This window comes from Gnatocerus cornutus, chromosome 10, assembly GCF_029298725.1.
Source record: "Gnatocerus cornutus isolate USDA-ARS CGAHR chromosome 10, icGnaCorn1.1, whole genome shotgun sequence".
Lineage (NCBI taxonomy): Eukaryota > Metazoa > Arthropoda > Insecta > Coleoptera > Tenebrionidae > Gnatocerus > Gnatocerus cornutus.
The window spans coordinates 743,739-756,987 of record NC_142242.1 but is presented as its reverse complement, the minus strand read 5'-3'; the positions used below and the strand labels follow the sequence as shown (position 1 = coordinate 756,987).

Below are 13,249 nucleotides of genomic sequence, written 5' to 3'. Positions count from 1 at the left end.
CCTTGTTATAGAAAGAGTGTTGATATTTCCGATCTATTGTATTTTGCACGCTTTGTTTGCCTTTTGAACACGTTTCTGGCATAGCAACAGAAATACTTATTAAAGGTGTTTTGACCTAGCATTATTCCAGTCACAAATCTATTCAAATGTATATGAATCAAACCCAAAACAAGCTATTAAGCAATTCGCCAATAAATCTTGCTGTTTCCTAATACTTCTTGTTGCAATGCTAGAATTACGCAATATTTACACTCCTCGAAGTTAATTTGCGTGTTTTTCTCCGCTACTTAAATAGCTTTACCCATTTCATACCACCAGAAAAAACTCATTTCCTGGATATCCACTTCATGTTACCAAACGACAATTATGCCACTAACTGTAAGAGCAGAACCCCTAAAATCGTCTTTAACTTTAAAGCATATGAATGTTTGGCGTCGCGACGTTTTAAAATTATAATTTTTAGCAATTTTGAGTAAAAGAAAATCATTGCCAAGTTAGATTTTCAGTTTTTATTTTAAATTTGATACAAACGCGCTACTAAGTTTGTCAAACTCATGACATAACATTTGGAAGCTACGTTTACATCGAATTCTCAGAAGTCACGTTTTGGGCAATAAAAACAGTTAATCAACACCGAAATTGCAACAAGACATCAGATAAAAGTTTTGTTGCAATTTGACGCGAACTAGAAGATCCTAGATGAAGTTGTTGACAGTTCGGTATATAAACGTAGTGACGTCATAAGTTTAGATTTAGAAACTAACTTGATAAAACTTTTTTTTCTTAATTTTTTAACACAATTTACAACCAGTTTTTATTTTATCTGCTTATTAATTCGAGGAAAACTCGACAACCACCGACGCCATTTTTACGGCGACGAAGCGGGCTTTGGAATTTAAATTCTGTTGGTAGTTCTATCTGTTTTTTCTTACAGTGACAAACATAAAGTAAATAATTTTTCGCATTGTGTGAGATAATCAAATCCTCCTATGAAACTATAAATTCTTCAATATAATTTTTCTTCTGCGTCGCAAACGAATCACAATTCTTGGAATTTGATGTACACATAAAAGTATTATCTACCTTTCTGTTATTAAATTTCAGTTGGTATTGACTACTTGCCCTTATAAAATTCTCAGAACTACTTTCTGTTCGTTTTATTTCTCACTTATTAAAATACTGGTGCAAATACCGGCAGAATTTAAATAAAAACCACTCTAATGACAATAATGACATTTCTAAAACATGACTACAGGAATACCAACCGATTTCAAATTCTATCCAGAAAGTAGCCTCGAAAAATCCGAAGTTTCCTTCTTTGGAGATTTAAAACCTATTGTTTTTACATCAACCTCCAATTTCATTGTCTTTCAAATCTATGTTAAGATAAAGAGAAATTTTTGTTTCGTCCTTAGAGAAAAATAATAAATTTATACATTTCCAAGCGATGTAGTCAGTTTATTCCAGACAAAGTGCTCACCAGAACACGTAAAATGAATATTAGAGCTTAAGTAGGTATACAAAAACAGTCATACAACGCAGTCATAAAAATGTCAACCACTTGAAGGAAAATAAGAAATGTTATATTTACAGAGTCTTGATAAAGTATTTGATATTTATTCACAGTTACGCAAGGGCGCGTTGTTTTTACGCAACAATTCGAAAGAACTAATCGAATTAATAACCGAAGTTGAAGTTTATATTTTTGTTTCGATGTGTTCAGAAATGTGTACAGAAGACTTTATTAATGTTTAATATGAAAATTCGCACAATTTTCGCTTGGCAAAGTCTGCGTCAACGGTGTATTACGTTATATTTGAGTTATTAAGCGATTACGAGTTTAATCGCATATCAAAAATGTGTTTGATATTCACACATGCAGTTGAGTTAAACAAATAGTATGAAACATTTAATTGTCCTTAGTATTATCTTCCTTTTAACAAATAAAAATTTAAGAAATTCTGCCGAACAATTCATTTCTCTTTGCCGCGTGAAACTGTGAACAATGGGAACAGACACATCCACCACCATGGAAGAAAAAATTACCAAACCCCCTAAGAAAAACCGATGGAAAATCAACAAGAATTTGATTATGTTAAAAATAACTCTCTTTTTTCTTTACGGAGGTAAAAAAAACCGTGCAACTCCTCGTGATAATATTTTTATTTTTACAGCAACTTCGTCTTTAGTACCATATTTGACCATCCACATGCAAAGTATAGGTCTAACAATGGAAGAAATAGCAATGATATACTTAGCACTGCCATTCACAACCTTCGTCGCTCCTCCAGTTACAGGATTCCTGGTGGATAAGTTCGGCCGATACAAACCTGTTGTGATAATATCGTTTATCTTAACAGCGGTTTTACACCACTGTCTTCTCTTGTTGCCTCACCAAGAAATCCCTGGGGATGTTCCATCCGGGTATGTTATTACACACCCGAAAAAAGGCTACGTGGAGGTGTGGTGGAGCCCTTGCCCCAGCAGAGAATGTCCTGAAACCGAAGAACTCGACATCGCTTTAGACATGTGCGTCGATCACTGTCTGTTGCAAAAACCCTTCACCATCAACAGCGGAGGGAAAACGGATCAAGGAAACGCCGATGATCTGTACTTCCATTTGAGGAATAAGAAAAATAACACTTTGAAAGGGTGCGTACAATTACATGTTTCGTAACGCGGCGTTTTCTTATCTTGGAATCAGATAAATCACGAGCAAACTTTATGACGTGTTTGTCTTCAATTCCAGAAACTCGACGCAATTGTTCACCTTGGACATGCACCCCAACTTGGGGGAGCCCATCGAGCAAGGCGGCATCGATTTGGACTCCGCCGAAGACGACGACAACGTCATCGACATCAAAAAACGGTTTAGAGAGAAACTTTTAAAACGTTACCGCGTGAATGTTACCGAGTTAGAAGAAAACGATTTACGATGTGGTGGTTTAGTGTCTGAAGCAACCGACATGAGCACTCAGCAGCGTCTCAATAACTACTCCATTGACTGCATTTTGCAAAAGTGTCATTTTATCTCGGGAGGACCGGAAAAGTGTCCCCCGGTGTACAAAAAGTGCACTGATAAAGTTTTTTGGACTTACTTTTTCTTACGGTTTTTAGCGAGTATTATGCAAACTGCGGGTATGACTATTATGGATCCTATCGCGTTGACGATGATAGAGAAGTACGGTGGAGATTTCGGTAAAGAAAAATTGTTTTCGAGCATGGGAATGGCGATGTTTTCACCGATGACAGGGGCATTGATTGATTGGAATAGTAGACGACTTGGTTACACTGATTACTCAGCGGCGTTTTATACGTATGATGTGTTGTTGGTCATCTCTTCAATCGCCGTCTATATGATGCCGTTGGGAACGAAATTACCCGCAGATAACATCTTTCAGGACCTGAAGAATATCTTCAAAATGCCACACGTTGTTGTCTTCATCTGTTTTTTGTTTATCCTAGGCAACCTCTGGGGGTTCATCGAGAGTTATCTCTTCTTCTATTTGAAAGATCTAGGAGCACCGAATTATCTCTTAGGCATAACAGTTACTGTCGGTACTCTTAGTAGCATGCCTTTCTTGTACGGAGCGGATAATATAACACGAAAACTCGGACATATTACTGTCATCATTGTCGCGTTTTTTGCTCATTCCGCTCGACTTGTTGGATATTCGCTTATAGAGTAAGTACCATCGTAGTATCCACTTTGTTTACCTTCGCTTTTAAGGAATGCTTGGTGGTGCTTCCCTTTCGAAGCTCTGGAATCTTTATCGGTACACATGATGTGGGTGGCCGCCGCTACATACTGCGCTATTCTCGCCCCAAAAGGTCTCTTAGCGACTCTAATCGGCGTCATCGGCATGGCTCACTTTAGCATAGGTAACCGTACCCCGAAATCTCACCCTTTTCAACCCTTATTTTAGGAAGAGGAAGTGGCAGCTTCGTTGGTGGTCACGTCATTGCAAAATTCGGTATCCGTCAAGGTTTCCGTTTCATGGGCTTGATCGCTGTTATCTCTGGAGTCGCATATGCCATCATGCACTTCTTGTGCTTCCGTACTATTGAAACCACCGAAGATGGTTGTAAGAACACCTCATTTTCTTTAAACTCACAATTAATTGTAGATGAAGACACGGACTTGAAGGATGGAGAGCCGAAATTTAAAGATCAAGGGACTAATGTCAGTTTCGAACGCTTAAGTTTGGTGATTGAGTATAACCAGATCGGTTCTTTGACTTCTTTGGGTAGAAACAGAGAACATGCGCTTATTGCAAGAGCTAGAAGTAATAGCATGAGACGAGGGAGTTACTCCAGTGGGATGTTTAACAAAACGAAAGGAAGTAACTCAAAAGTTGATCTTCTGAAATCAGCAGTGGAAGTCAACCATCGCCGGAGCTCCAGTCAACTGAGAATTTCAAGCACTTATCTTAATCGCCAGTCCGCGACTAGCACCGGAAAGGTAAAATTACAACGCATCGACTTTATTAAAATAACATTTCTAGATACATCCTGACGTAAAATCGAGTAGTCCTTCTGAAGTGGAAATAGACGCTCTAATTCCTAACGAAAAAGACGAGATCATTTATGACACTGTCAAATCACAAAATGATAACAAAAATACTGAACCCCCTGTATAAAATACTGACTCTTTATTAATGTTGGAATAAAGTTTATACAAATACAACTTAATTTTATTATGACAGCTACAATACAAATATCCAGTATCTTTAATAAAGGACAACTTAATAAGAATTATATAATCAAATCTATTTACTTAACTAGTTAAAAGTGCGACATTTATCTCTTTCACCATTTTCACCCTATGGAGCATTTTTTCTAACGCTTCTTGTGCTAACGCTGTCGTTGAATACCAAACAGGACTATCAGGTACGCAGGATCTTTCGGGTTGGAGGTAAAACACGTCGTTGCGTGTTTTCACACTTTCAGGACTAAAAAGACATAATAACACCACAATTAAAGACCCCAACTTCTTACCATTTGGACAAATAAAACTCATAGAGTTTAACAGGACATCGAAGCGGGTTCTCGTCATTCTCTTGTTGTTCGTAAACCTTTTTCTTCCGCGTGTTGTTTTCTATAAAACCTATTTACCTCGCGTAAAACAAAAAAACTACTTACGCATGGCAGATTGAGGAGGGTAAAACCGTAAAAGAACATTTCGCGAGCCCGGAACTCGAGCAACCCCAGCTTGGTTCGGATTTCTTTTCCAATGCTTCATAATGTGTGAAAATGACAACTGCATGTGTTCTTGCACGGTCTAAAATTTAGAATTAGAAGAGTTCCATGGTGGATTGGAACTTACAGTAAGGTTGAAGTGTTTGGTATTGAAGAACATGAGAGTGCTTAGTAAAACGTGCGGGGAATGAGCACCCAGTTGTTTGCTTTCCCATAAATGTTCTTCTTCTACTCTCGTTACGATGTAATGAGAGTCGTTATAAAGTACTGAAAATTTGCGAGCCACTTCATCTAAACTGTCAGTGAATTGTTCATAATAAGGATCACAGAAAATATTGTCGATGCGACCGTTTTCAAACAAGTACTGCTGAATACCTGGAAATCAACAATGACCAAGAAAAACTCACTTTTCACACCCACCTAAACATAAGTAGTAAATAGTGTCAGGAGCGTACTCAGCTCCATTAGGTTTCCTCACTTCTTTAACGAAGAGACATAACGAATAGTTCAACTCGTCTGCTGTTAACTGTAAGATTTCTGTTTTGAATGGTTTCGCATACTTGGAAGACTTTTCTAGTTCAGTGTTTTTGGTCGTCACCCATTGTTTCCACGCGTTAACGCCAAACGTATACTAAAATACTTCGATAAAATTGTCACCTAACACTTTCCTTTTACCTTGAGACATAAATGAGCGTCAGGTTTCTCCGCAGGTTCGGCCGGTGCCACCGGTTGTGGTGGCAACACTGGAATGTCCACCGGTTGCGACATTCTCCTGCGTTTCGTCCCTGATCCTTGTTTTCCGCCTCCTCTTCCTCGTTTCCGGCCTTTGTACGTCTGTCTATCCGCCATGTGCAACATGGGTTGAGGATCATCAACTGCTTCTTCGTTTGTGTTTTCGGTACCTTGAGGCGCTGTGATGGTGTTGGCAGTCAAGGCGCCTTCTAGATCAACAGCGGGTTCTTCTAATTCCGTCGCCATCTTGAGGGCCATTTGTAACATATCGTCACCGAAAGTGTTACTAGCGTCGACAGGCTCAGGACTAAAACTCCCTTCGTCACCGGGACCGGCGTCATCGACGTCGCTCTCCGAGTCTGTGTTTTCTTCTTTTTTATCACCGGCGACCATCTCCGCCATCATTAGTAACTCAGCCTCGTACGGGTCCGTCGGTATTTTCACTTGGATTTTCTACGATCAATTAGCTCATAAAATGGATAAGTTATAGGGGTCGTTACCTTAATTTCTTTCATTATACCTTTAGCGGAATTTCGAGTAGTTGGGATAAAAATTGGTACAGGAATAGGAAGAGGAAACGGAAGAGGATAGGGAGCCGGAACTGAATACATAGGAAGAGGAGACGGGATGTAAACAGGAATTGGGATAGGAATCAGAATTTTTTCGGCTTCACGTTGCTCTGGAATTAGAATGAGCTGTCAAAATCGTGACGGCACGATATCGTATATACTAGTGAACAAAATGGTCCTTTTGAGCCGTATAAAATTATTATTATAAGGGGCATCGCCAGGAAAGGTGATGTTCAATCAAAAAAGTCATCAAGCCAGCGTTGCTTTGGATAGAAGGAAACGAAGGCATAAATACATGTCTGCTATTAACACACAAAAAGGCACGCCAACTTGATAATAATAACATTTTCAATTGTACACTCGTTACGTTTCAATAAATAAATAAATTTTCTTACCAGTTTGAACAGATTTGTCCGTCATGATGGGCTTCATAGTAGTACTCTTATGGTGCTGCCGCAGCTTACACATCGTCGAAACATTTCTTTGTTCCGGCATTGGTGAAGATTTGATAATAATATGATGCTTGATTTTCACAGGAACGTCGTTTGAATTCATTTGTTGCTGATTTGCGTTACTTTTGGTCCTTTGATTCCTATTATTTGAGTTTTGTTGCGAGTTTGTGAAATTGCCGTTTTTACTGGCTAAACTCTGAACGCTACTTATCACAGGTAAAGGCGGGGAAGTTGTTTTCGCTGAAATTACGAATAGGAAAAAAATGTACTTAAAACAGTGACTACTTACGCGATGATTCAGAAAGGGAGAATTTTCGATTTTTCTTTGGTTCACCAGCAGGCACGGGATCTTCGGAGTTAGCTAAGGTGATTGGTGATTTTTTAAATTTGTTTTGGAAGGACATCACGCAGGAATATGAGCAAAAATTTCGGATTGTCGCATCCGACATTGTTAGATGGTACATCGGCTGGTGGCGCTTATTACAAAAGTTACAAACCGTTCTAGGAAAAAAAAAACATTACCAATTTCAAAACAAATTCAGGAACTTACTTTTTTGAATTAACAGCGTTGACTGAAACTTGGAACAAACTCAAACAGTTTATGCTGCACATGTTGAGGACTGGTCCTGTTTTAAAATACCTTCTGATCATATCAAAGTTATACTTTTTAACTTTGCACCACACACAGGGGACAATTTTCCTATGTGCGATGATATAACTATTTTGACAGCTATTGGAACAGAAACTGTACTGCACGTTATCGTAGAACATTGTATTTTTTTCGAGAGTCTCCGATGGGAAATTTCTCCGACACATTGAACATTTTCCTGGAGTTATATTATTTACAAAACTAAAAGCGACGAAACATCGATCACTACAAAAATGATTGGTTGTTCCATCATTTTCATATTCTATAGTGATTGTGTTATCGGTTTTACAGACTGAACATTTTGTTCCTTCCGGAACTTTCGGTGGCTTACTATTGGTCATCATGTCATATTTTTCCATACAAATTTGTGAACAGAAGTCCTTGAATTGTCCTTTGTCTCCAACGGGTGCGAGAAAACCGTCGGATTCAGAAGACATGTCTTGTTGGCAATACGAGCAGACTTTCAAGCCCTTTTTGTACTCTTCGAGACAGTGACTCGTACAAAACTGGCGAATGTCGTTTCCGAAACGGACGCAGTATTTTCCAAGGGAGTTAGGGTGCACTTCTGCAGAGCAACTCGCGCAGACAGATCCGATTTCTTTTTGGTATTTCGCTGGAGAGAACACGTTAGGAGACGACAACACCACGTTGGTACTTACATAAACAAAATTCGTTACAGAAATCCATTATTTCCCACGTGAGATTATTTTCCTCGTCATCGGTTTTCTTTTTACATACGATACATTTGCGTTCGTAGGACAATTTTGGCGTTTCTTTATTACTAGTTAAGTCTTTCACTCGGATCTCCCCTTCCCAGTTCAACACGTAGTTATCGGCATTCTCTAACTTGAAGTTATCCAAACAATTATCATGACAGATATACTGAACGTTATCGTCTTTAGTTACCGCATACTTCACTTTACGTTTCTACAAAAAAAATCTGTAACTCGAGTCTATAAAAATGAAGAGTTTACCAGAACGCACTGCAAACAAGTTTGAAAGTCTTCGGTATTACATTTTGATACAACAAACTTGATGGTGGAAGGAGCATCGTTTGAGGTAGGTTGCAGAGAAGAAACGCTCTCTTCATTGACGTCAGTGGAAGAAGTTGCTTCAGAAATATCACGTAACGGGGGGATCGAAAATGCGGCCTCTTTCTCAGCCTAGTCAAAAAAACTGACTAAGCAAACCCTCGTACAGACGAACTCGGATTACACAATTGCTCGAAGAGCGAGAAAATTATTCGGTAAAAAATTTGGAACCGTAATCGCAATTTCTGTTAACACCTTGAAATTTTGCACCCAAAGAAACTGGTCATTGCTATTATAAAAAAAAATTACTACTTATTTGATTGACGCGATTTTTTACAATTTTGTTGTATAATGTTGGTTAACTTATGTACATTTCGAACATTGGGGATGAAATATTCTGACTACGGCACTGGTTAACATGAACGATATCAGGTGTCCGACGATGTTTCCGTTGTATGGAGAATAAAAAAGTTCTCAGAAGCGAGCGGTATAAATTTCCAATTGAAAAAACTTTTGAATGGAGACAAACATCAACACTAATACATTTTCCATTCGATTACTCGATAGCTCTTGAAAACTGGTTCTGATTATTTTCAAAGAAAATTGTATAAGAATACAGTCGACTCCGCTTAATTGAGACATATTGGGAAAATGGATTTTGTCCGAATTATCGGGAGGTCCCTATAAACCGGAGATCAGTAAAATCTCGAAAAAAGTGTTTTTTACTAATTCACATTTTGTTATAAATAAAACAATAATTTGTACAAAAAAAACTAAAAGCCACTGTTTTTAAGAGTTAAAATGCTTACATCCTTCAGAAACATTAAAAATTTAAAACCAACACAAGAAGCTTGTAGTCCAATTCTTAGTGGAGAGTTTTAAATTGTCTAGTTGATTATATTTTGCTTGAGAAAAAATGCGCTTTATATTTTGTTTCTCGGAAAATGTGGAATTCCAGAACATTCTGTCCCGATTATCCGACAAAAAGGAGAAACTTTACCTACATTTGATTCCGTCTTTTATAAAATGTCCCAATTAAGCGGAGTCGACTGTATTTAGAAATTATCGAAGTGTTACAGAAGTTCAAAAAATGTGCACTTTTTTGGCAACTCTTGCTAATGAACTTATTAGGCAATGTTTGTGCAATTTAATTCAAATCGTAAAAAATTTGATGTTTCGTCCCGTTTTTACCTGTGAAATAACGCGTTCAGTGTCTGGGATGATGCATAGCTCCTCGTCAGCCCCTTCCTGGTTCTCAGGAATGAAAGTATCTGATGCTATAGGGTCCTCCTCCATCAGATCTTCTTTATTGCTCTCTTTATCATTATCTTCTTTGTCCAAGTTAACTCTAATAAAAAGTGGATTTTCTCTCTGACTTTCGTCGTCGTCATTAAAATTGTTTGTATCCATAGTATCTACAGAGTTGGTGCCTTGGTCAATATCTACAAGAAAATGTAAGAGATGATTAAGGAGTGTGGAAACCCACCTCTATCTTCACTATCTTTATCAGAGGGTGGGAATTCTTTTGGATTTTCTTCATCAACTGCCTCATTTAAATCAACGTATTCTATAGAGTTCTGGGGTTCCTTCTCTAAAATAATTAAAATGATATTATGAGGGTGAAGTTAAGAATTTACCTTTGTCATCTTCATTGGTGTGTTCTTGAGATTCTTCTTGCATCTCAACCTTATCATCTTCATTAGTTGTTTCTTGTGATTCTTCTTGCATTTCACTTTCTATGGTTTCCTCTGCAGGTGGCTCTGTGTCTAAAGATATGTTTGTTGTGTCTATAATCTTCGATTCTTCTGTGGTATCTTTCACACTTTCTTCAAGTTTGTCAACTTCTAAGCTCTCACTAATCTGTTCAATCTCATCAAGGACATTAGCACTACTCATTTTATCTTCATCCTGTATGAGTTTATCACAACTATCTTCTTGTGTCTTTTGTGAAATATCTTCACTAATATCATTTTCAATAGCTGGAATAGTTGGGAAAGACGTGGAATCTAATGTCGCTTCTAAAGGTAGTTCATCAACTTCTTCACTTTTGTTGCTTTCTGACAATTCTAAAATTGAAGGACTATTTTCCTTTTCCGAAATATCTGGCGTTTCCATGATTGAATCAAATACTTGGGTAAGTTCAGTGGAATTAGTTAAACTAGGAGTTGATGTTTCACCTAGACATGTTTCTAGAGTTAGTTCCTTGGAGGTATCTTCTAGATCTGTGGTAATAGAATCAGAAAGCATTGACTCCACATTGTCACCAGGAGGTAGCAATACTGGAGTTTGACTTTCTTCAGAGGGTACAATATCTTCAAAAATATCCTAAAATCAAATCTTACAATTTGCAGGTTAGGTAACTCTGACTTACTTCAACATTCATCTTGGTAAAAACGCAGTTTTAGAGCTTTTAACTAAATATACAACTCACTATAATAACATGAAATTATAAGCTCTTTAAATTAAATTAAGTAAAATTTCGAATACTTGATAATGCTTATGCTTCACTAATGAAACGCCGGCGTCCTATTATATGTCATTATCAAGTATTAGTACATAATAAAGTAAATAAAATCCCTAATATATTAGTTTCATTTTCAATTAATTATCATAAACGAATATGTGCAACCATTTTACTATTTTACAAAAAACTAACAAACATTAAACATTTCTCACTTTTAACAATAATGGTGGCAACCAACTCGGACAACGTGCGCATTGGAAGAAACAACAACAGAGCTGCCAACTTAAACGCGCGGAATCAAATTTTTACAGCGCGCCAATATGTGGCGCGTTTCAAAACCTCCACTTTCTAGTAAACGTGCGATTATTAACTAATAATTGCGTAGTTATATAAAAAATTGCCTAAAATATACAGAGTGATTCACATAAAAGGTTACTTATTGATACAAATCAGTTTGTGCTTTCAAATTGAAAATTCTTGCAATTACAGGAACCTGTAGTAGATGCGCGCTAGCTTGGGCGAGTGGTCAACAGAGGACGCTCGTGATACTTGAATTTACGTTATCACGTTATCAGAGTTATTTTGGCTAAAAATGTGCAAAGTTGTCTCTGGTGGAGGTAGTGAGTGAAATTGGCTCGAAACAATGCTCACTTAACCTCGATTAAGAGTTTTGCACTGTAAAAATGTTTATATTTATAGGAGCTTCGTCTCGACTAGAATGACTGCTTGGTGACCGGTCAGCGGTCGAGGGAGGTGTGAGGGATTCTCTAATTCAAGGCCAGTTAGTAATTGTCCGACTTCAATCGAAACGCCGCCTCTTTGATCTCACCGCTTCGGCACGCACTATACAGCGCGCGGATATCAACTATTAAAATAGGGGTCCTTCGACAAAATTCCTTCGACTAATAGTTTCTAGTTTGATTTCGTCATTCTTCAAAAACTTAAATATAAAGCGGCTTGTCAGCTCTAAATATAACGTTTTTAATTAAAAGATATTTGAAGATTGAAAGCACACTCTATATATATCATAGATGTCATAATAGCCTTAGGTTTTTATGTGACACCTATTTTTGTTTGTTTTCAAAGTACCCTTGAAGAAGCGAATCGTAAAAAACATCCATTTTTAGTTGAAAAAACAAAAAGATAAAATTAGAACTCTCAACGCTGTGTTCTAGCCCTTGGGCTACAAACAATAGTTATTGTGGTTGTGGTTACTAGCGGTGATCGTCATTTGCACCACGACCCGAAAGACCTTTGCGCGCTCTAAAAAATGACGTCACAGAGATTATCAAACAAAAACCTTGGCCTAACTCTTTCGATAATGAATGGCGACTATGTTTTGATAACAGTCTTACATAAGCCATTCATGAATGATGCCCAGTATTCTTATAATTACTACAATGTAGTACATATTTATCAATATTTATATGCTCGGGGCAAAGTATTGATGTTATTGTAAAGTCCGAGAGTCTATTAGTAAAAAATAACTGCATGGTTTTAAGACGTTTTCGGCGAGCTCTTATAATTTGTGGTACACTTGACATATGGCGGCCATGTTGAATCATTTTACCGCCACAGCTGGCGGTCAGAGTGCTGAAGCAACGTTCCAGCGGCTTCTTTGATCTTACAGACAAGATGTAAAAGCTAAGGGCAGAGTCACCTAATCGAATTCAGAATTCTTGGCTTTATATAAAAAAGCTAGTCCCATTACGATATAATATATAATGCAAATTTGTTTCCACATATTATTGTTGTTTTCTGGAAACTGAGTTGTATATTATATTGGCAGTGTAGTCCGTAATCAAATGTACCTAATTAACGGTAAAGGGAACTTGTAATAACAGGGCGGGAAGATCAAAAGCGTCCGGAATTTTTTCTTCGTTTTGTTTGTGCAGCGGCTTTTATTTATTATTGTATAACTTTGTAACCGAGTGGTGGATTTTTTGTGTAAGCAAAAAAGGGTTCGTCTCGGTTTTGTGTTGACAAGGGAAGGTAATATTTTAAGGTTAGTGTGATCTGTCGGAGATATTTTTATCCGGAAATAGTGAAGGAAATCAACTAGTTTGTGTTGGTGCCGCGCTGATCTCTAAAGCCACAGAGCGCCGCTTCTAAAGCCCCGCGCCCCTCCACAGGCGGCTGAGTTTCTCTGATTC

At 37.7% G+C, this 13,249-nt stretch overlaps 2 protein-coding genes across 3 annotated transcripts; one reads left to right on the top strand and one right to left on the bottom strand.

Moving 5' to 3' along the window:
* Positions 1-2,005: 2,005 nt before the first annotated feature.
* On the top strand, positions 2,006-4,665 carry LOC148166933 (major facilitator superfamily domain-containing protein 6). 2 transcript variants are annotated; one of them, XM_088047347.1, is made up of 7 exons: positions 2,006-2,126; positions 2,175-2,652; positions 2,750-3,685; positions 3,731-3,882; positions 3,927-4,082; positions 4,128-4,462; positions 4,506-4,665. In XM_088047347.1, exons 1-7 carry the CDS (start codon positions 2,006-2,008, stop codon positions 4,638-4,640), a joined length of 2,313 nt encoding a protein of 770 aa, XP_087903473.1. In that variant the 3' UTR covers positions 4,641-4,665. The 2 variants fall into 2 exon arrangements, with proteins under 2 accessions (XP_087903473.1, XP_087903474.1); XM_088047348.1 differs by having other exon boundaries at positions 3,927-4,085; positions 4,134-4,462.
* On the bottom strand, positions 4,631-11,367 carry woc (zinc finger protein without children). The gene is made up of 16 exons (XM_088047345.1): positions 11,004-11,367; positions 10,270-10,957; positions 10,119-10,223; positions 9,824-10,074; positions 8,576-8,764; positions 8,261-8,528; positions 7,503-8,214; positions 7,242-7,453; positions 6,896-7,192; positions 6,432-6,610; positions 5,875-6,384; positions 5,620-5,830; positions 5,327-5,574; positions 5,143-5,281; positions 4,999-5,098; positions 4,631-4,952 (listed from the first exon to the last, which is right to left on the bottom strand). Exons 1-16 carry the CDS (start codon positions 11,013-11,015, stop codon positions 4,778-4,780), a joined length of 4,296 nt encoding a protein of 1,431 aa, XP_087903471.1. The 5' UTR covers positions 11,016-11,367; the 3' UTR covers positions 4,631-4,777.
* Positions 11,368-13,249: the final 1,882 nt, after the last annotated feature.

Coding starts and splice junctions, on each gene's coding strand:
- woc (XM_088047345.1), bottom strand. Junction 8,765..9,823: donor CTGAACGCGTTATTTCACAG/GTAAAAACGGGA, acceptor TTTTTTGACTAG/GCTGAGAAAGAGGCCGCATT. Junction 7,193..7,241: donor CTCCCTTTCTGAATCATCGC/GTAAGTAGTCAC, acceptor TCGTAATTTCAG/CGAAAACAACTTCCCCGCCT.
- LOC148166933 (XM_088047347.1), top strand. CDS start 2,006: ATGGGAACAGACACATCCACCACCATGGAAGAAAAAATTACCAAACCC. Junction 3,686..3,730: donor GTTGGATATTCGCTTATAGA/GTAAGTACCATC, acceptor TTCGCTTTTAAG/GAATGCTTGGTGGTGCTTCC. Junction 4,463..4,505: donor CCGCGACTAGCACCGGAAAG/GTAAAATTACAA, acceptor TAACATTTCTAG/ATACATCCTGACGTAAAATC.